This window comes from Manacus vitellinus, unplaced genomic scaffold (assembly GCF_001715985.3).
Source record: "Manacus vitellinus isolate BGI_N305 unplaced genomic scaffold, ASM171598v3 scaffold_59_pilon, whole genome shotgun sequence".
Lineage (NCBI taxonomy): Eukaryota > Metazoa > Chordata > Aves > Passeriformes > Pipridae > Manacus > Manacus vitellinus.
In genome coordinates this window covers 2,164,404-2,187,926 of record NW_021940681.1, presented here as the reverse complement: position 1 = coordinate 2,187,926, position 23,523 = coordinate 2,164,404, and the positions used below count along the sequence as shown (strand labels likewise).

The window sequence follows — 23,523 nt, the reverse complement described above, 5'->3', positions numbered from 1 at the left end:
TGGCTGCTACTAAAAGATAGTCTCATGGTTAGTTATCACTTCCTGCTTGTTGCCCTGCATTAACTGCCACTAAGAGGGCTCGACTGGCCACAGCACAGAAAAATCCTCCAAGTCAGAGCTACCCTTTCTGCATCCAAGGGAAGCCTGCTTGGGTTCATTGGTGTTCTGCCCATAGTGAGAGGGCAAACACTCCATCATTTTCTTAGCCAAAAGGTAAGCTATTAAGCATTTTAGTGCTGTCTGATTGCACATTTTGGACCTCCATTCCCACTATGTTAAACAGCCATATAATTTGGGAATGCCACAGTAAGGTCTCACCAGAGCCTCCTCTTCTCCAGGCTAACAACCACAGCTCTTAGCCTTTCTTCATAGTAGAAGTCTTCCAGCCCCCTGATCATTTTTGTGGCCCTCCTCTGAAGCAGCTCTCAGTCTTTCTTGTATTGGGACCCCAGAGCTGGATGCAATACTCCAAGTGGGGTCTAAACAGAGCAGAGTAGAGGGGTAGGATCCCCTCCCTCGACTTTCGGCCACACTGTTTCTTATGCAGCCCAGGACATCAGGACATGATTGGCTTTCAGAGCAGCAAGTGCACATTGCCAGCTCATGTAGATTTTTTCATCCACCAGCACCCCCAAGTCCTTCTTGGCAGGGCTTTTCAATCCATTCATCCTCAGCACCTTGCACTTGGCCTTGTTGAACCTCATGAGGTTCCTGGAGTTCAACAGCTTGATGTCATCTGCAACATCCACAGATGGGCATGGATTCAAATAAGTGTGTTTCTGCATCCTTGGATCCAACCTTTGCTGGTATATATTAGTCAGCAGCTCTAGTATTTGAATTATACTTTGGCTGTCCATATCTGTAAAAGTAGATGGAAATGTGGTAGATTGATCATCATCCTGCTGATGCAGTGCTGTAGGGGAAGTGGTGTCTTGTTTACTTAGTGTGGCACCAGTTTGGCTCCAGCACCTGAGTATGCATGACGAACTTTTGAACCTGCCGTATTGCCTGTGGGATTGATAGTTTTCTAAGTAAGTGAGCATTTGGGGTTTGCCTGGACATGATGTAATGACATAATTGCAGAGCCATTTGGCTTTTAACCACAAATATAGACTTTTTTAATGTACTCTATTTAGCTTAACAAAATAAAAAGATCTTAATCTTCAGTCTCTGCTACTCCATTAAGTATTAGAAGAATTGTAAGTTGACGAACTTACAATTGATAAAACTCCTCTGAAACTTAGTTTGCAGGAATGCTCGTGTTATTTTTAATTGTCTCCAGCAGGAGGCTTTTTGTCTGGAAGGAATCCAGAGGTTTACCTTGTAGCCTGTGTTCAAATTCACATAGGCTGCTAGATAGTCTTTAAGGTCTCATGAAGTTCTTTTCCTCTGCAGTTGAAGACATCTGCACTCTGTGTGGCAAGATTGTGTTATAGTGATGATGTTTGTGTACAGCACAGCTAGATACAGGATGCAGTAGTTGACTACTCACCTCTGCTGTTTAGCTGGAAGATCCAGTGCATGTCCCATGAGTGTGTAGTGGGTTGACCTTGGCAATGCCAGGTCCTCACCAAATGCCCTTTCTATCATTCTGCTCCCCAGATGGACAGGGGACAGAAAATACAATGAAAGGCTCGTGGATCAAGATAATGACAGGGAGAGATCACTCAGCACTTACCATCATGGGCAAAACAGACTCAACTTGGGGAAATTACTTTAATTTATGGCAAATCAAATCAAAGTAGGGTAATAGTAAATAAAAATTAATCTTAAAACATCTTTCCCCCACTCCTCCCTTCTTCCTGGGCTTGACTTCACTCCCAGTTTTCTCTCCTCCCTCCAGTGGCACAGCGGGACAGGGAATGAGGGCTATGGTCAGTTCATCACGCATTGTGTCTGCTGCTCCTTCCTCCTCGAAGGGAGGACTCCTCATACTCTCCCCCTGTTCCAGCATGGGGTCCCTTCCACATGGAACAGTCCTCCATGAACCTCTCCAACGTGAGTGCTTCCCAGGGGCTGCAGTTCTTCATGAACTGCTCCGTTCAGGTCCCTCCTGACCTCAGGGACTCCCGGGGTGCAGTCCCTCAGGAACACGCGGCTCCAGTGTAGGTCCCCTGTGGGGTCACAAGTCCTGCCAGCAAACCTGCTGCAGGGTGGGCTCCTCTCTCCATAGATCCTGCCAGATACCTGCTGCAGCATGGGCTTCCCATGGGATCACAGCCTCCTTCAGGCATCCACCTGATCCAATGTGGGGTCCTCCACAGGCTGCAGGTGAATCTCTGCACTCCTGTGGTCCTCCATGGCCTGCAGGGGCACAGGTGCCTCACCACGGTCTGAACCACAGGCTGCAGGGGAACCTCTGCTCCGGTGCCTGAAGCACCTCCTACCCCTCCTTCTGCAACCTTGGTGTCTGCAGGGCTTTTGCTCTCACGTATTCTCATCCCTCCCTCCCGCTGATGCTGCCTGGCAGTTGTTTTTTTCTCCCTTCTTTGCTACATTATCCTGGAGGCACTACCATCATCACTGATGGGCTCGGTCTTGGCCCGTGGTGGGTCCGTCTTGGACCCGACTGGCATTGTCTCTGTTGGACATGGGGGAAGCTTCCAGCAGCTTCTCACAGAAGGCGCCCCTGTAGCCTCCCTCCTCCCCAAAAACTTAGCTGTGCAAACCTGATACAGTATGCTAGCATTTAACAATTTTTTTCAGATAATATTCATATCTTATTTGTGTTTCTCTAAAAGGGAAATGTTGTGCCCATATAACTGTGTCACAGAAGAAATGCATGTTGTTTTCACAAATTTGAAAAGTATTACAAGGTTTCAAAGTGGAGATTTAGTTTTTAAGTTTATTTTGATATCTACCGTCTGTGTGTAAACATACTGAAATTCACATGCTGGTTTAGAAAGATGTAGTTGTCACTGGTCATGTTGAAAAAATAAATTGTAGGTGCTTCTGCTGTTTATGGTGTATGAACAGAGCCTTACAACTCTGTTAAAGTTGTGGTACAAATGATGGTTGATTTTGACTGCCCACATCATTTAGGTATTTAATGGTTTAATCTTACATTGCATTTAAGTTATAGATATTTATAATAAGAAATAAATATTGCTCAAGCAGTTAGTAATTTAAAAGTTGGGGAATACACTGTTCAAATGACCATAGGCCTTGAAGCACAGGACAATAGAAGCACTGCACAATGAAGGCAGCTTAATCACCTACAAGGTACAGGTTTAGTATGAGTCTGAATAAACAATTTCCAAATAATAGTAAAGAGGAGACTATTTAAAATCTCAATCACAGATCAGAGTAGCTTAAATTAGAGCAGTTTTCCATCTGTAAGTAGTTTCTAGCAACAAATGGAGATTTGACCTGATCACACTGCAGAATAAATTGTCTTAAGTTTTGGGTTTTTGTTTTGGTTTTACTATGATAATGAGCTTGATGCCACTCATGGTATAAATTTTCAAGCAGCCCCTTAAAAATAATGTAGATAAATTGCAGCTACCAATTGGAGTGGGGTGGAGAGAAATCTCAGGGTTTGTCAGATAAATATTTTAGCTTGGTCTTATAAATACACACTCCTTGCTGTGGGTAGGAGATGTCTAGATGATTGAAAAGATGATTGCAGTTTGTATAGCAGGTGGAGGTGACTTTAGGTGTGTGACATGTCAGCATTTTAATTTCCTGTCTTGCCCAGTGATTATTGATCTGATTATTGATCAGGGTCAGACTATATGAATGTCTTTCCTTTTCCTAAGCAAAGTGGGGTAGCACAAGATCATTGTAGTAATTGGTTATGAAATAATTAACCAGTAGCATATATATATACACACAGACACACACACACATACATATAAGTGTGTGTGTATATATATATTTGTGGAGCTTATCCCATCTCCAATACTATTTTGTCTTCTTTGCAGCTGTACAAATACAAATTTATATAAGGCAATACTTATTCCACATTTTATAGATGTTGCTTATCTTAAGAGTGAAAAAACCATAATTTTTTATGGTATAAAATACCCAAAATTTCAGAAAGTAAAGATTTTACATGTCCTTGTTGTTCTATGAAAGAATTCTTATGGCCTGTATTCCCTGTGATTGAGGGCTGAAGGTCACTGCAGCAATCCCTTGTTTCTGGGGAGAGAGTTCAGTAGTGAGACCAAGACATGAGTGATGTTGAAAAATCCCCTGAATCTCACTCTCATCCCCAAAAAATACTCCCTCTGCAGTGGTCTTTGCAGGTTTGAACTGATGCAAGTTAAATACAAGTTGCTTAGATTTTTTTCAATGGAGAAGGCATGGCAGAAGCCACTTTCAGTCATGTCATTTCAATATATTTCACTTTCAACAAACTTAGAGGTTTGTTCTTTTGAAAGGAGCATGCTGGGAATTTCAGGAGGTTTTGGCATAAAAACAGTTGTTCAAAATATGATTGATATTGCCATTTTAATTGTACCCACATTAGAGAAGATTATTTTTTCCTTTTTTTCTTGGGCATCCCACAGGTCATAAATGTTGATGGAACAATGAGGAAAACCCTTCTAGAAGATAAACTTCCACATATATTTGGGTTCACATTGCTGGGAGATTACATCTACTGGACTGACTGGCAGAGACGAAGCATTGAAAGAGTTCACAAGATAAAGGCCAGCAGAGATATCATTATTGATCAACTGCCAGATTTAATGGGCCTTAAAGCAACAAGTGTTACCAAAGTGTTTGGTAAGCATGAGCAATATAGGATGGGTCTGTAGGAGCTTCTAGGTGAGCTTGCTTTCATAAAGCAGCTGTTGATCACTTGTAATGAGAATAACTGTGGTCTGATTTTAATAATTTTAAAGGAAAATCACACCTATTATTTGTCAAGTTGGGAAAATACAGTGTTGCAAAAGAAGTGTGGGCTTCCTGTTTTTAGTGACATTTGACATAAGTCTTCCACAGCTCCCACTACACTCTTTGTATTTTTGTGAGAATTTTATTTTATCCCTGGGTCTACACTATAGGAATCATTATTCTCACAGAAATGCTTCATTTTCTGTTGCTCTTTCCTTCCAGTGCAAAGTTCCAGTGATGTTGAGTCAGCAGAATGCTTTTCACTATGTTGGGCAGTATAGGCAGTCAGTCGCCATAACAATGTTGCCCCAAAGCATGTGACACTTATATATTAACTCTAATGCCTCAATTGTACCTAAATCTTAACAATTAAACCTTGCCTTTAGCATGGGATCAGCAGCTGGATCTCCTTGTTCTTCCACTGCATCTGCTGAGGGTGTAGCCAGTGTTTTAGGTCCTCTGCTGGCATTCTGCAGCGAGTATGTCACAGGACCTCCTGGCTTCAGTAACTAATGAGAGATGCGTGTTCATCACAGATTTTTCTACTGCGTGGAGCGCTGGAGTCTGGACATAGCAGTAAACAGATTCATTGGTCAGCTGTTAAAATTACTGAGAATAGTCACAGTGGAATCACATAAAGTAGGTTGTCAAATTACACCCTGACAGTACATGGATTTCCAGCTTTTCAGGAAGCTGTACTTGAAGAATAATGAAGTCCTCAAGCTGCTAGTTATGCCATTGGTCTGAAATATGTATGCCCTGAAAAGGGAAAATGAAAAGAAACCTGGTTGAGACTGATCTTGGAGATCTTTTTTATATGTGGTAGCAGTCTTTAAATACCTAAATCCTTGATTCCAGCAGATGGAGAAAGGCAGTCATTTATCTGTTGGTCCTTACTTTCTCCTCCACATTCCCTCCCCATCACACAAAAAAATAAGTGTGAGATTGTGGTGATCTTGTTGGAACTGCTTCTGCTAATGTACCTTCTCAGCTTTAAATTAAACATCTGGGAAAGTACTGCAGTTATCCAGCTCCTTTCTCACCCTTTTGTATCACTGAATGTTTTTAAAAACTGATGGTTTCAAAGAGATACAAAGATGGAGTACTTGGCCAAAAATAACCAGCTAATTATTTGCCTTCAGTGACTGAATTTAATCTTTGGGGAGACAAGAAAGTTCTGTTTGTAGCTGGTATTTTTACAATAGGAGGGATAGCTCCAGCTTCGTTAGTCCTGGGTAGAAGAAAAGAATCCATTTGGAGTGCTTTTATTTTAGAATTCCCTGTTGACAACCCAGAGGCTTAACTTACTTTGAAAAATTATAGTGTTGCTGCTCACCCTCCCATGCTTCTCTTTCCCCTCTACCTTCACAATGCTTTTGTATCTGGTTTGGTTGTTTTGTTTGTTTTAAGGAACTAATTTAATGCACTAATATATGTTTTTGGTTTTGTTTTGTTTTGTTTTTTAAGGAACTAATTCATGTGCAGAGAACAATGGAGGCTGCAGCCATCTGTGTTTCTTTACACCCCAGGAGACCAGGTGTGCCTGTCCCATTGGCCTTGAGCTGTTGAGTGACATGAAGACTTGCATCATTCCTGAAGCCTTCTTAGTTTTCACAAGCAGAGCAGCAATTCATAGGATTTCTCTTGAAACCAATAATAATGATGTTGCTATTCCTCTTACTGGAGTCAAGGAAGCATCTGCTCTGGATTTTGATGTCTCTGATAACAGAATCTATTGGACTGATGTTAGTTTGAAGGTATTACTGACATGTGAATTCCTTGAGTATAAAGCCACAGAGCAGTTACTTTGATCTAACAAAGGTCTCCGTTACATGATCTATCCTGCAGTTGCTAGTGTTGTCATTGAATTGCATCCAAGGAGACCCTTGGAGATGAAGACAGTTGCATTGCTGAATGCACAGTAGGATGACAGGCATCTTCCCGCTTCAAATAAAAATCCAAAGTGGCGTCTGGTTGTACCGAATGCCTAAGTCTTGGATGCTGGATGTGTTGCAACCATATATGTATCTACTGTAGAAAAGCTGTTTTCATGTCACACAGTAGAGTAATTTGAACTTGGCAGCCCCCTGAGCTTTCTGTCCTCTTCCAGTTTTGACTTGAAAGACAATTGTACTCAATATTAACATTTGGCAAGTGAACTTTGGATTGGTTGCTGTTAGTCTGTGGCTCCAGCTTGGCATAGAAAAGGCCAGGGAACTTGTGCAGTGTCCTCCACTCTATGTTAAGGGCCTGCCTGCCCCTAGTTCAATCTCAGTCTGTTCCCCAAAAGTTTGACACTTCCTGTGATGTTTGGTTCACATCCACGTGCGTGCTAAAGTGTGTTGTGCTCTTCATCAGTGTTACTTTGCTTTCTAAAGTGAATTAAGTAATGGTAGAAAATTACAGATTCACTTTACTATAACTAAATTCTTCTATTTAGCCTCTTAATAGGTTTTCCAAGAGCAATAAAAGTTTCCTTGCCAATGTGCCCAAGCCATAATATGGAAAAGGTCAATTTTAAAGCCTGAAGGGCTTGTGCAGTTTCCACAGCCTCCCTGTGAGGTCTAATGAGGGCCGTGCTTCAGTGCCGGTTTTGCTGTGGGTACCTTTCTTTTGGGAAGAGTGCCAGTGTAATAAATTAGTGTAGTGCAGACACAGTTACTAAATAAATCTCACATAAGGACGTGGAGAACAGGAGTTATGGTCATCTTAACCATTTGTAGTGGAAAAAACATTACTTCACCTGCATAAGTATGTAGATCCCAGTCTCACACTGTGCAGAACTGGAAAACATTTTACTTGTTTTTAGCGCCCTGAATTATCTAGCATACTGTATTTTCACATATCAGGTCTGTTTCAGCACCTCTGGGTTCTCATTCCCTCTCGTCCCCCACATCCTGCTGCTTAGCAGCAGATATTATAACTTGAGAACCCGTAGTCATCTCCCTTTCCTTTGGTGACCACCACTTCCCTGATCTCCTCCAGCCTCTGGTTATATGAGGATGCATTTTCAAAAACTATACTACATGATTTCTGGTTTTGACATTTACCTTTAAAAATATAAAATGCCTCTTACCCTTATACATTCATTTATCAAATTATTAAGAAATCAATAGCTGAATTGTTGGCAGGCATGTAGAACGATTGCTCAGTGTTGATAACACAGGTAGATAATTGGTCCTGCGAGTTACCATTTCCCTGGCTGTTGTTTCAGTGCTTCAGTTCGGAGGGACTTATTTATATGTGTGCAGTCCTTGCCCTATGACTTGTTTTGATGAGTGTGCATAATTAAAATGTAGATGGCATCAGGAAATGTGCTCCAGGTGACTGGTTACGAGAAACAACTGAATTTAGATGTCTCCAAACTGAGATGTGTTTCTAAGATGTAAAACATTACAGTGAATTAAATAATTTTAAAAACAGCTTCTTGTGTGCAAATAGAAGAGAGGGAGAAGGGTCAAGGAAGAATCTGCAGCTACATACTGCTTTCTGAAAATCATACCCTTTTAAAATGTCTTGGTCTGGTCATGAGAAACCAGTAGCTTTCTGCAGATGTTTTTGTCCTGAGAATTTCTGTATCTTTTTTGACTATGTAAATTAATTTTTTAAAATGTAAAATGGCTGATTTTTTTGACTAATTTCTTTTTGTACACTAAACTTTGTAATTGTTATTCCTTTTTATTGCAATTGGGTATGTGTAAATGCTGTAATATTTTTACACGATTGTTTTTCAGACCATAAGCCGAGCTTTCATGAATGGGAGCTCTGTTGAACATGTGATTGAGTTTGGGCTAGATTATCCTGAGGGAATGGCTGTAGACTGGATGGGGAAGAACCTCTACTGGGCAGATACTGGGACCAATCGCATTGAAGTAGCCCGCCTGGATGGACAGTATAGGCAGGTCCTTGTGTGGAAGGACTTGGACAACCCGAGGTCTCTGGCTCTTGATCCTACCAAAGGGTAAGGGACAGTGTTGTTTTTCAAAGCTTTGTGTGCATATTCTTGTATGTGGCAAGTTATTTGGCAGCTTATACAGCTCCATTTCTTCAGAGTCTTTGGAAAGACAATAAACATTCCACAATCCCATGGGTTACAATGAAAAATTAATAATTGTCAAAAATATTATTCTGCCTTTCTCTAAAAAAGGAATATTATGATACTGCACATAATCACATGGGTTGTGGGGTTTCTTTTAAGAGCTGAAGAAAAAATTTAGAAAAGTCAAAGCATGCAGCTAAACCCAATCATACTTAGCTGATATGCTCTTTTTGTTCCACTTCTCATTGCAGATACATGTACTGGACTGAGTGGGGAGGAAAACCAAGGATTGTTCGAGCGTTTATGGACGGAACAAACAGCATCACTTTGGTGGACAAAGTGGGTCGTGCCAATGACCTCACTATTGATTATGTGGACCAAAGGCTCTATTGGACTGACTTGGACACAAGCATGATTGAGTCATCAAATATGCTCGGTAATCTAGTGTTTCAGTACACCAGCCAGTACAGAAATATGCACTGACAGTAGTAAAGCAATTGAATAATATGAAATTTGAACAATATAACTGATATTAAATCTGTGTGTGAGGCTCACCTGTCTGTAGTTCCTTGGGTCTTCCTTTTTATCTGTTTAAAAATAGGAGTGATGTTTCCATTTTTCCAGTCACTGTCAGCTTCATGGCTTTTCCTGGAGAGTGGCTTGCCAACCATATCAGCCAGTTGCCACAGGACACTGGGATGCATGTGATCAGTCCCCATAGACTTGTGCCTATTCAGTTTTATCATGTTCAATGTCTTTTTAGTTAGCAGGTTATAAAGACGCAGGTAGACTTCTAGCAAGTGAGCTCATCAGTTAAGATGATGTTATTGGATTTGGCCTTTGGTATGCAGTGCCAATGTCCTTGCCAGGATAGATCTAAATGAGTGTTGCTGATAAAAACATCTACCCCACCAGAGATGAATAAAGCACCCCTAAGTGGATGAATGAGTGTTCTTCCAGCTTAATCTTGGGCATTATAAACATTACCCAGCAGGAGAACAATCACTCTTTGGGGAGATTTTCCTCCTTCTACTGACTATGAAAATTGAATTATGCAGCTACCTCCTTCCTTCAGAAGAGTCTTTCCCCTAAATTTATTACTGTGGACCAGAATTGCTCTAAGAAGTATCTGAGAGTGTGCAGGGTATCTGTACCCGTAACACGGAGAATTCAGATTCCTAAAAGTTACATGGGGAGGTTGCCTCTATATTTAGTTCTGGTGGTTTACAGGGAAATGGATTCATGTTCTGGTTTATGGGTTTTTTATTCTTTCTCAAGTCTTAGTCAAACAGAAAGTAGAGCAGAGGAAGAAAAATGAGGTATTCTGTAGAATCTAGCATTGGAGGTTTGAGACAAGAGGAGATGATGCTGATAAAGTCTACATCTTCATTTGATGTCAGAGATTCGCAGAGGTTTATGCTTGAAAATGTTTAGAAAGGCAGTTTACAGTAAGAGTTTACACAGTAATGTATCTCTGGCAGTGGCCATGCTCTAGAAGGTGTTAAATCTGTTATGAATGTTGTGAACTGAGCCACTGAGTATGAGAGTATTGAGATTTCTGCCAAACAAATGGTTTCCTAAAGTCTCGGGATACCTGTATGTTAAATTGCACCACGAAAGATTTGTTTCTTGAGTGAAACACCATAATTTCTCGTAGCTGTTTCACTGTGAATCTCAAGTTTTGTTGCTTTCATGCGTAATAATTTATTGGCCTAAGTGATTATTGGAGCTGATGGTATTCTTGAATGTGTTTTCCAATGTCCATTTGGGACAATAAGCATGAGACATATAAAGTAGTATTTGTTTAAATTATGATACACTGACACAGTTTAAAATTGTTCTGTAGGCAAGAGGGTATCAGGATAACGTTTTTGAATGAAACTGTTTACATTGTCTCTTGAGCAGATACTGCTTGATAAAGAATCCCCTGATGCTGATTTGGGAAATGAGGTTTTATTTTAAAAAGAAGAAAACAATTTTTCTTAATGCCAGTCACACTCTTCATTTTATATCATGGGAATTGTCCTTTAGTTGATTATCCTTCTTTTTGCAGGACAAGAACGAGAAATCATAGCAGATGATCTACCTCATCCATTTGGATTGACCCAATACAGTGACTACATCTACTGGACAGACTGGAACCTTCACAGCATAGAAAGAGCAGACAAGACCAGTGGGAAGAACAGGACACTTATTCAGGGCCATCTGGATTTTGTGATGGATATATTGGTCTTCCATTCTTCACGTCAGGATGGCTTGAATGATTGTGTGCAAAATAATGGCCACTGTGGTCATTTGTGCCTTGCCATACCAAATGGATTTAGATGTGGCTGTGCTGCTCATTATACCTTGGATCCCAACAGCAGGAACTGTAGTTGTAAGCCTTTTTCTTTGCTACTATGTTCTGCAGTGCTTTTGGCTCCCAAGTGTTTAATGGGATGGGATCACAAGTCCATTTCAAAGGTTCTGACTTTAGAAGTGATCTTTAAGTGTGAGGATAGAGTATGGAATTTTATAGCCATTTTTGTGATGTGAGCTAGGATGAAGATATGTATTTCAGATCTTAGAACTGACAGCGCTGTCAAGTCTGGTCTTTCTTGTTTTACCAGAAGTGCTTTCTAGGTGATTCAGCTGTGTGATTGAAGCTTTCCCACTCCTTACCTAAGCGTGTGGGTGTGTGGAAGAGAAATTATCAACAAAAAATGTCTTTTTCTCCTAAGTGTTCAATAAAGTCAGCAAAAATAACATGCAGTAAAACTCCTAAGTAGTCTGCACAACATGCAGATGCAGTTGAAATTCATATAAGTTTGTTTTCTCCCTCCGTATGATATTAAGAGCCTTCTGGTTGACTGGTTGTCCAATACAAATTTAAGTTTCTAGTAAAAATAGCAGATTAATAGAAAATGGACTGTTGATTTTAAAAAAATAAACCAACAAAGCTTTGGGCATCCTGCACAGTAGCATATAAGGAATTTTAACTGGGTGACTTTTTGGAAGGCAGGTCCTGCAGACTAACCTGGTCTCCTTCTATAACAAAGTGACCCACTCAGTGGATTAGGGAAAGGCTGTGGATGTTGTCTACCTGGATTTTAGTACAGCCTTTGGCACTGTGTCCCACAGCATTCTCTTGGAGAAACTGGCTGCTTATGGCTTGGACCCGTGCACTGTATTGCCCACAGTCACTGGTGTTACTTAAATTCCACATGGGGAACACAGTTACTTTATAATATGAAAAGGAAATACTTTCTGGTTGAGGATGTGCATATTTACCTTCTGGAAGTACACAAAGAAACATTTTCAACTTACTAGCAAAAATGTCCAGTTTTATGAGTTATCTTAATTTTCATTGTAAATATTAATGTCTCTCTGGGATTTTGTTCTAAATATTCTTTGTCTTCTGTGGGGATATATTTTTGTGACTTGCATTTTCTTATGCATTCTGTTTTGTCTTGTTTCAGCCCCTGCCAGTTTCCTGTTATTTAGCCAGAAATCTGCCATCAGCCGGATGATACCAGATGATCAGCAAAGTCCAGATATCATCCTACCTATGCATGGTCTGAGGAACGTCAAGGCTATTGATTATGATCCCTTAGATAAATTGATCTATTGGGTGGATGGACGTCAGAATATTATAAAAAGAGCCAAAGATGATGGCACTCAGGCAAGTTTACATCTTGTATATAATTTTGAGTTGGTCTTTTTGTGTGCTTTTTACTTCATGCTTGACCTTCCCCTTCTATTTTCTGCACCAAGGGATCATCATTTTAAACTGTTGTCGACACTTATTCATTTATATTCTATTTTAGGATTGTGATTTCAATTTATACATGAAGAAGTGGGATAGAATAGAGTACATTATATATAGAAATTATAAGCCTTGAATTGCAATCTTTAGTTAAGGATGGGCGCTCAAGTAAGGCAGACTCGCTGTTTATACTTGGGACAGATAAACCGTATTGTAAAATCAATAATGTGGATGCCAGTTTTGAGATAATGTTGTCATCATTGTAAAGCTCTTTGAGAATGAAAATCCTCAGCTATCCAAGCTGTAGTTAAACCCTGAGGTAATGATGAATTGATTGCTGTGCCAGATATATGTGCATGGCTTATCCACATACTTAATGGTTTTAAAGTGTTGGGGACATTACTTTTTTGCACTCGACATTCACACAACAGTGGTAAGGAGTGCAATGTTCTTCCAGGCAGCATTATGTGTTAACATAATATAATTTCCAGGTCAAGGTAACAGATTCTTTGAAAATTATCATCTGAATAAGAATATAAAACAAAGCGGAAGGAAATGCTCTGGTCTCTTCATGCATCTAGCAACTCAGAGGGTTTACAGTTTCCTTTAAAGGTAGAGATGACAGCTTTGTTTTTTGGCCATTTCTTTTAAGATCAGGAGTAGATATGTTGAGATGAGCAGCTGGGTTCTGGATGAATTTTGAAGTTTTGCTCTTGCTTTTTTTATGCTAGGTGCTCGTTTTTCTAGTGTAGCTTCTCTTTGGTAATTCTAGGTTCAAATAGCAGTGGAGATTTATTTCCTTTGTGGTTTCTTTTACCTTGGCCACATAGCTTTGATGATACAGATATCCCCTGAAAATTCTGACTTTTGAATCCTCACTAAATATATTTACTTAGTTTACTAACATTGTACTGTTTGCGGATCGTGCATATAAATTTCATACCTGGTTAATGTTACCTTTGGTTTCAGGAAAATAATTATTTCTTTTTATTGCTAGGCACACTGTCAGTACAAAATAGCACACTGTCAGTACAAAAGCTTTATGTAAAAATAAAAAAACCTGTATATCACTATGCTTAAAATGAAATTGTGGAAATATAACTTTTCACAAGTGATGCTGTGTTGGGTGCTTCATTTGACTTAAGCTGAGTACGGAATGGTGTCTTCAGCTTTCTTGGTCCATATGAACTCTTTCTGGTACTCTTTTTGTGTTTGGATTGGGAACACCGCATTAAGACACTTAAGGAAACCACCACTTTCCCCTCACCAATGTTATGTCACCAGAGGCAGTCATCTTTGAAGACTACTTTGATGCTGGGAGTCCTGCCGTCGGTATCACTATCCCCATGGCACTGGGATTGGCTACATGCTGGTGGAGCCTGCACGATGTTAAACAGAGACATTTTTTCCCTTCAGGAATTTTTCTCTATACTCTAGTGCTCTTCAAAGAAATAAAGTATTGAAGTCTATGTTAGTATTCACAGTTGAACGCTATGTTGAAAAGTATAGTGAATTGTATGTGAGTTAGATTGGAAGGGTTTGAGGGTAATGACTCCAGAAACTTTGCAATAATGTCAAGTTTTGTAAACTCTAGCCTGAAGACATGAGAGTGAAAGCAGGTAATGTTGTTAGTAGAGGGTGAGGCAGAAGTGTAGCCATTTAACATGTAAGCAAACAGAACCAAGTTTTGTTAAAAGATTTTAGGTTTTAAGAGAAGATGGGACTTGAAGAAAATAAGTATCTACTACACTACAAATAATGAAGGAAGGAGGCTTTGGCAAGAGATGGAGATTAGTTAACTGACTGTATAACAGTGCAGATCTGTCCAGAAGGTTCCCTGGTTTCTTGCATTGGTTCATTCAAGCTTGTTCCATGCATAAACATTCACTAATGGTTTACGTGCTTATTGGGGGTTGTGACTAGATGATCTTTAAGGTCCATTCCAACCCCTTAACATGCTATGATTTTATCATTCATCTATCTCCTGGTAATAAATAATACTTACAGAAGTCCCCACAACCACCTTCTGGGGAGTAATGTTGCGTAATGTTACGGATTTTGTCCAGATGTTTTCCGTCTAATCCACAGTTTTAATCAAACCCTTTTTTTTAAGCATTATTTCACTCCTTATATTTGTTTCTTTTTGGTTAGTTTTAGGTGTTTCTGAACCATCAGGTTGGTAAACCATACTTTTTGTGCAATCAGTGTTCTTCAATCAAAAATCAGATTAATTACAGGAAATTGTTCCCTGTGTGTTGTCTTGCAGCCTTTCACTGTGATGAGTACTCCAAACCAAAGTCAGAACCCAGAGAAGCAGCCACATGACCTCAGCATCGATATATACAGCCATACCTTGTACTGGACTTGTGAGGCCACAAATTCAGTCAATGTCCACAGGCTGAACGGCGAGTCAATCGGGATGGTGCTGCGAGGGGACCACGACAGGCCCAGAGCCATTGTAGTGAATGCAGAGCGAGGGTGAGATTTCTTTCTGCACCACGTACAGAGCACTCTTGGGATGTATGTCAGCTCTGTGTGTGTGAATCTTGTGCTGCATCTAAGTATTTTTAAAAGGAGAATTTCTGAATATTTAATTGTTCAGGATGTAGGTGTTTGTCCGATTTTGGCTTTTGAAGGTATGCAGCTTTCTCTTCCTTTTGTCTCCTTTTCCAGCGTTCACACAGCCGTGTGTGAGCAACTAACCTGGATGGGGAAAGCAAAGTAAAACCACCTTATCCTGTTCTCTGTGTGAATGCACAGCCCTGCCACCTAATGGGAAAAACAGGAGAGTTTACATTGTGTCTGTATCAACTGGGAGTCTGGCACTTGGTCATCATAAAACAAATGTTTCCAGGGGGGAAAAGAAGGAACTTCTCATATGATGCAACTAATTCCTGCTGATCTAGTACTCTAACATTTAAACAAACACTTAAGCTGCTTATGTTCTATACATTTTTATAGTTAGTTCTGCCTTGATGTTATCTTAAAAACTTCTGAAACTGGTAGGATGCACTAGAGTGATTTCCCACAAGAAGAAAATATTTTGTTTTGCTACAAAGCAGTTTTGGTTAGATTCAGCAGATGCCATCTCCACTTCTGGTGCTTAGTAACTTCATTCTTAGGTGTCAGACATGGTCCTTTACCATTCTCTTTAATAAGTTAGGCGCTTAAATCTCAATTAACTACTAAATGGCTTACCATGCGCTTGGCAGATGTTGAATGACAATATTTCACAACTGTGTGGATACAACAGTACCTACAGACTTTATCTGGAGCATTTATAGGACTGGTATTTTATACCAGTGTGCTCTGCACAGTTCAAAAGCTGTTGTGGGGAGAGGGGGATTAGAGGAAAGATTCTAATCTTATTGAGACTAAGTCACTTGGATATAGTTTGTATTTATAAAAGCTTATCTGCTTTCTCCATTAAAATGGGAGTTTGGGTTTGTTGATCTCTAAACCCCTCAACTTTTGTAGTCAGGTTTTCAAATGATTAAAAGCTAAATCCATTTATAAATTAAAGGAATAAAAATGAAGGAGAGGCTATGCTAAACACTCTGACTATCTGGGGGAGCTGAATGAGTGAATGGTGTACTGAAGAACTTCTGCTATGGTCCCAGAAATCCTTCCCTTCACCTCTCCCTTGGCTGCATGTTCTGAGTGCTGCCTTCCCTCCTTGTGCCATAACAAAAGGCTATGCAGCAATGTAGCCCACTGTATTAGAGAGTTTGCCCATGTTATTCACCACTGAAAATATAGTGGACTTTTCCCTTAGAGAGTTTTCAGTTCATTATATGGATGCACAACCCTTTTTTTCAGGGCAGAGACTGCTTTTGTTTGCAACTTAGCCAGATATAAAGAATTCATGGAACTAAGACATCAGGAACATGCCATCCTCAGTTGTTCTTCTGTGACCTTTGTTCCTCTCAGGTTTGGTAGCAACTTCTACTTGCTGAGAAGGAAGGTGACACGGAAGGAAGAGGAGGTGGTCATTAAATTTTTTTTGTCTTCTGGACTTTGATTCAGAAATGGGGACAGCTTTACCCAAGGAGAGTTGCAGAAAGTGTGTGCTTGTCTCCTACAACCCCCACCTCCGGGCAGGAGCAGTGCTGCCAGCACAGCAGTGCTGAGGCATTTTATGGCCTGGTGACAAATTCTGTTACTTTCAGGCTTTCTCCATGTGTCAGTTAGCAAATGTTTGATTCTGCAGCTGACAGATCTGGATCTTTGCAGCTGGGAGCAAAGTCACCCAAGTCATACCTGTGAAACCATTCCCACTTACAACGTAGAGCCTGTGTGCAAAGGTGGGTTGCCTCTTTCTGAAGCTCTCAATCAAGAGGTTGGTGTCTTTGTTTTCAGGTACATGTACTTCACCAACATGCAGGAGCGAGCCCCCAAGATTGAGCGTGCAGCCCTTGATGGCACAGAGAGAGAAGTGCTTTTTACAACTGGGTTGATCCGACCAGTAGCGCTGGTGGTTGACAACAAACTTGGAAAGCTTTTCTGGGTGGATGCAGATCTGAAGCGCATTGAAAGCTGTGACCTGTCAGGTATGTGGTATGAGGTTAAACATTTGCAGCAAAGTGTTTGCATGAGTAGGACATCATTCCCACTTTGATGCTGGCTCTGGTAACTTTCATCTCCACTATTGCCAGTTCTGGGTAGACAGTCACAGGCAGTAATTGCTGGTGGACTACCATCTTTGATATAATTGGAATAAATGTCTGTATTAATTGACACCCTCCAAGAGAACCATTTGACTTTTTTTATGTTCTGAAAGCAACTCTTGCAAAATCAGATTTAAATAGATTTTGACAGTCATGGAACCACTAAATCACCTCCCCCATGCCCTTTTTTTTTTCCCTTATGGTTTGAAAAGTTTGCATACTCTTCAGTTTTTCTTTCTCTGGAGTTTACAGCTTAGTAAATCAAGGTAGCTTGAAAAAAACAGAAGAATAGTCAATGTTTTTTTCTAATTTTTCTCTTTTAGTTTAAAATCATCGCCCTTGTCCTATCACTATCTGCCCATGTAAAAAGTCAGTTTCCCTCTTTTTTTTTATAAGCACCCTTTAAGTACTGTGAAAGGCCACTATGAGGTCTCCCCACAGCCTTTTCTTCTCCAAGCTGAACAACTCCAGCTCTCTCAGTCTTGCCTTTGGACCTGCTAACAGGTCTATGTCTTACTTTGCAGGTGGTAATTTTATGTGCAAAACTAACAGGACCCGTTAATGTTACATTCTCATGCTTGGCTGAGCTCTAGATAATTTATGCAACAAATTAGTTGAATCCAGTTTTTATAGCATTTTTATTATCTATCTAGATTCTGTAATCTCATTTTGTGCAGATATTAAAAACTTACATCTTTTAAATGCAAGCAGACATAAGGTCTTAATTCCAAAACGAAATATGAGAGCAGAAGAACCACCAATTTAGGATTTTGTTTTGATTTTTCATTTTTAAAATCAAATATATCCAATTATATAGGCACACATAGGCTCAAAATAGTTTCTGTGAATTAATAGAATAATTTGGAATCTCTTGTTCGCCCCAGAAAAGCATAAAAAAAACAATTAAATGCCAGTAAGTGTAGAGTATCATGCAGTTTAAGACTACAAATAATTAAAGTAAAAAGCAGTAATAAATGCATTTTTACTTGACCTGATTTTTACACATTGGCTTAGAGCATATTTTTACATATTTCTGTAAAGCAGAAAACCTGAACATTTTATATTGTTCCTATTTAAGAGCATACTGAGTTAGAGTTTGGGTTTTCTGGTTGGTTACTGAATAAAAAGGAGAAGGTGAAGAAAGAAGTGTGGCTGGGAGAATATGAGCTTTTGATTTGTGATCATGTGTCTGTGGTTGTCACATAACCTATGACAAGGCTCTTGCTTTGCATGAGGGGTGTGTTTTGCTTGAGTAATGGCAGTGAAACTAATTGGTTGTATTTCAGTCTTTCTTGTAGATTCCAACAAAATGAACTGCTCAGTGTGTAAATGTATTGTAAAAATTTTGGCCTAAGAGTTGAGTGTGTATCAGCTTTTAGGGATGGCTCACAGTTGCACATAACAGAACACGTCGGCGTGAGGCTGATCATGGCTGGCTGAACAGTCATGCAAGGATGAGCTGTGTTTTGTGTTGTATCTGCTTGCCCTCATGACTTGGCAGCTGGTTGCATGTACCTCAGATGAGACTGAACAAGCAGAACTTTAGTCTGCATAGACAAATGAAGGCAATGACCTTATAGCTAACTATTTGAAAGGTTTGGTTTGGTTTTGGTTGGGTTGTTGTTTTGTGATTTTTTTTTTTTTAAAGAAATTACTTCAAAGTCAACTGGTGTAAAACTAGCCTTTGTTTTTGTTGATCTTAGGTGCTAACCGTGTGACCCTAGAGGACTCCAACATCCTTCAGCCCATGGGACTCACTGTGCTGGGGAATCACTTGTATTGGATCGATCGTCAGCAACAAATGATTGAGAGAGTGGAGAAAGTGAATGGGTACAAAAGGACTAGAATTCAAGGCCGGATTGCTCACCTAACAGGCATTCATGCTGTGGAAGAGCTTGATATGGAAGAATTCTGTGAGTTTATTTCAGTATTTGATGTGTCTCTGTCTTGGTCGTTGTCTCTCAAAGTCCTCATCCACCTGAATATTGTAATAATGTTGCCTAGTGGGCTTCTAGTAAGCCATGGAGTGCTTTCATCTTGTCCAGTCGGGATCCTGGAAGAGAAGGAGGAACAAGTTCCTTGTTCTTGTTGAGAGGGGTATTGCTGCACAGCTAGAATACGTGACATCGTAGCACTTAGTTACAGTCTAAAAGCTACTTATAATTGTGGTTGTTAATTTTGTTAATTTTGTAAGTACCAAGTAATAAGTCTTGGAAAAACCTGTTATAAGAGACAAAAGGATTGTACTTGCCTTTTCTCCAGGGGTTTCAGACTCCTGTGTAAAGTATGACTGGTTTGACTCGGCACAATGGATGATGTAAAAAGCCTCCAGCGAGGGAGGGAGAATGGGAAGGAAGCTCCTACAGTGAATTGTACCGTGGATGTAGAATTTCCCAACAGAGGTGGAACATTTTAGGTGCTCCCTTCTGAAAGGGATCATGCATGCAGGATGTTCTTTTTCTGGATTAGTGGTCCAAGTTACTGTGGTCTGAGGGAGAGTACAGAAACCTCTTAAAGTAGTCACTCCTCAAAGTGACAACCTACAGCTCCTCCTGCTTCACATTAATAAGTGTAGGTGAAAGCAGGTTGCTGAGAAGCCTGGACAGATGCAAAACAACTTCGGCAGAGAAATTATGTTATCTATACTGTTTCTTCCCCATGGAAATTCTTAGCAGTAGTAAAGAATGCAATGTTCAGCATCATCACAAATAACACAGGGTATCACCTCACAGATTGCTCCAGCAGATGCTCAGCTGTCAGCCTGAATAAGCAGGCAAGAGACTGGGTCTCTTCATACTCTGTTGGGCTGGGGTTGTCAGACAGTGACCTCCCTTTTCTGTGCCTGTTTCTTATCCACCTAATGTTCATTTAAAATGATTCTATCTGGAGCTCTCATGTGCTCAATGCTTCTGGGTAACTGATTGGGAACACAACCATGTAGCTTCCTATCTTTAAAAAAAATAAACTATGTGTGCCTATATTGCAGTTTTTTGAGTTGCAGGGAAGTTGAGGCATTGCATATTAAAGGAGAGTTGCTAGTGGGTTTATGAGTTGCATTCTGCAGTGACTTATGTTAATTCTTGATGCCCACCCTAGAAATGCAGGTGGAATGTCTAGGTACGATGTAAATGCAGCCTTCTCAAATCTGCCTTTTCATTTGTCTTCACCTCAGCTCCCAAATTCTTTCCAGAAGTCCTTTAGAGGTCTCCATATCATAGAATCATAGAATGATTTGGGTTCGAAGTGACTTTGTAAAGGTCATCTTGTTCCAACCCCCCTGGAATGGGCAAGTGATATGATCAGGTTGCTCATATCACTATGAGTTGAAGAAATGTAGTCTTTATGAAGTAGTAGATCAGCTTTTGAGCAGTGAACTGAAAAATCCTGCATTTATCTTCCTAATTATTTCTAGTAAAATCTTGGTTACTCAAACAGAAGTGATTTTTGAGTGGTTTTTGATTTTCCCCAAGCTAGGAATAGTTATAATTTCTTTTATGCTATGTAATATTCTTTTCTGTGTGTTTCACCAGCTGTGCATCCCTGCTCCCGTGACAATGGTGGATGTTCACACATCTGCATTGCCAAAGGAGATGGAACTCCAAGATGTTCATGCCCCGAGCACCTTGTGCTTCTACAGAATCTCTTAACATGTGGAGGTGAGTTATATTTTAGTGCTGCTGATCAATTTATATCAAAAATATGGGAGTTGATTTTTGCATTCCTATCCAGTATGTGAATTTACATGCAGTTTTCCTATACGTGTTGTGTTGCCTCTTGTTAAATTACCTTTGATTCTCCTACCAGCTGTTTTCTGCTTCAGGTTTTGGGAATACGTGACTTTTCATTGTGAGCACAATATTTTTGTTTGACCTTAAAATACTTTTATCTTCTACTGAGATTTTTATAATTGTATGGTGTGACAGGTTTGTACTTTAAATAAGTGCTTATAAGATGATGTTGCCTCAATCCATGATGACCTAGCAGCAGAAACTGTGCATATGAATCCCACAGTATACTTCAGTCTTTCAAATTAATTTGGCCGCATAACACAAAACACTGTACTAACTAGTTCTAAAATGTAGGCTCCATTGCAATTCTTTTTAATTAGGATAGCTCTCCTCTTTCCACATGGTAGACATTTCCTCTAGCTTTCCATTTCACAATCTCAGGATTTTTGAAAACTGTTAACATTACACTTGCAGGGGGGATTCAAAACAAAACATTGTTTCTTTTTGGGAGGCATTAAATCTTAAATCATTTGGCTCTGTTGGTCCTCTTGACTTCTTTCCATGTATTTATTTTGCTGTGGATTTCATTTTCTGGCTGAACTCTGACCTCTCGTGGGACAGTTATTTCCATGATAAACTGTTTTCTTTCCCATGACCACAACACACCATGTGGTTTTGGAGTAGTGGTGGTTACATAGGGGAGGCAGGGCGGATCTAATTATACTTCTTGCTGTAGTGTTGTTGCACAACAAGGCCAGCAAGAGACTCTTAAATTCCACCCCTTTGTATCCTCAGCTATAAATCTAAAAATTCAGGGACCTCCATTTCAGTGTCTGGTTTTTTTTTATTCTAATCATTCACTAAGCCTGCAACAACTTTTTAGCCTGTCTTGTCTGCCCTAGTAACAGCCAGTAGCCAGTGTTTCAAAATAACTTAGCTTTCTGGCTGGAGAACATTTGTCCGTGTACTCTTATGAATACTTTTGTCATGTTTTTAAATGTAAGCTTGTGCTTGCCAAGTACAACCATAATGCAACATTAAATGTGGCTTTACATGCAGAAGTAGTAATCTGTCTGTTGAATTACCTAAACAGCACACTCATATAAAATGTAATTCAAGAATTATCTTAATATGTGTATCCTGCATCTTTATTTTACCTACAGCCGTCAGGCTATATTTGTAGTTCTTATATTGCTATTCCAAATGACAAAAAATTGTAATTTTTTTCAAAAACCAAGAACGTTTGTATTTTTACTTGCGTTTTGTTTTTCAAGCTCTTGATTATACTTGAGTCTTGTTCTTGAACATTTCTCCCTAATGAAGGAAGGACACCAACACTTTAAAAATTGCACGCATGTAAATGCATAATTCTAGCATTTTTAACACCACCCTCAGAAGTAAAAATACTCATACAAAAGTCTTGCCATTGGTTACATCTAAGAAGCTTTCTTTATGGTGTGTTCTTTGTCAAGTCCATTCTTGACCCTGAATCTTAACAAAAGCTTGTTGGGTTTTCAGAGGAGTGCTGCCATTCAGTGTCAGAGCACATGTCCATCTTGCTCATATTGTTGTCACAGAGAGGGTATGATGTGGTACTTTGTTAATCCAAGTGGTAAAGCATCTACTTAGAGCATTGTTGGCAACAGCAGCTGTGGGACTAGTGACTGCCTCTGTTAACTGCTTCAATTACATCACAGGGTTTGGACCCAGTGACTTTTGAAAGCAGTGGAAGTGTGTCTGTTTGCAGCAGGGGTATTTTGAGATGTCCCTCTCATTTTCACCATAAACAGTTGCTACTGAGACACAACTGAATGACTTATACCTTGTCTGTTTCTTTCATTGATACTAATGGTGAAAAAGTGCGTGCTAACTTGCTGTACATAAGAATCTGGAGCGTTTTTTGCAATAGATTCTTGATCTGCATTACCTTTACCTTCTGACATTCTGAAGAAAGTAACTATGAATGCCTTATTACAGCATAATTGTTGCATCCCTGTATGGGGTTGTAGCTGCTGCTTAAAGCTGTCAGTGCATGATTGCACCTTAAGCTTAACAATATGGATGTGGAATGGAGTGATACCAGCATCTTGGGGTCCACGAAAAGTCACATTTGAAGGAAGTCTCAGCTTTGTTAGATCTAACAAACATAAAATTGGCTGTGCACAAGTTCCAGTGTTCTGTCTTTGTAGTGAAAGAATATAAGATTAGATCTGCTCCTTAGACTACTCTAACTTCCACTGACCTGCTGCTCGGAGACTTTCCAGCAAGAGGACTTAGCTTAATGTGTAACAGTCCTCTACATATATTTTTTTATCTATTCATATTTTTCAATTCATATCTGACTCAGGAATTTGTTTGTGGAGAAACCACAGGAAAAAAAGAGAAACAGATATTGTGCAAGTAGATATTATATGGTTTAGGTGTATTCCTTGCCAATTAACCCTGTGTGTCAGGTTTTTTGATGAAGAATTGACCCAGGCTAATATAATTGCAGGGATTAGAATT

The 23,523-nt window shown here is 39.8% G+C and overlaps 1 protein-coding gene across 1 annotated transcript in view; it reads left to right on the top strand.

Moving 5' to 3' along the window:
- The window catches only part of LRP5 (LDL receptor related protein 5), a 105,793-nt gene that overhangs the window by 71,169 nt on the left and 11,101 nt on the right, over window positions 1-23,523 (top strand). Inside the window, exons 7-16 of the mRNA XM_018082033.2 lie at window positions 4,512-4,728; window positions 6,307-6,596; window positions 8,574-8,800; window positions 9,130-9,314; window positions 10,932-11,255; window positions 12,337-12,539; window positions 14,890-15,101; window positions 16,983-17,173; window positions 18,994-19,203; window positions 20,821-20,946. Of these exons, the coding sequence (XP_017937522.1) occupies window positions 4,512-4,728; window positions 6,307-6,596; window positions 8,574-8,800; window positions 9,130-9,314; window positions 10,932-11,255; window positions 12,337-12,539; window positions 14,890-15,101; window positions 16,983-17,173; window positions 18,994-19,203; window positions 20,821-20,946 (2,185 nt within the window). The remainder of the gene's footprint in view (window positions 1-4,511; window positions 4,729-6,306; window positions 6,597-8,573; window positions 8,801-9,129; window positions 9,315-10,931; window positions 11,256-12,336; window positions 12,540-14,889; window positions 15,102-16,982; window positions 17,174-18,993; window positions 19,204-20,820; window positions 20,947-23,523) is intronic.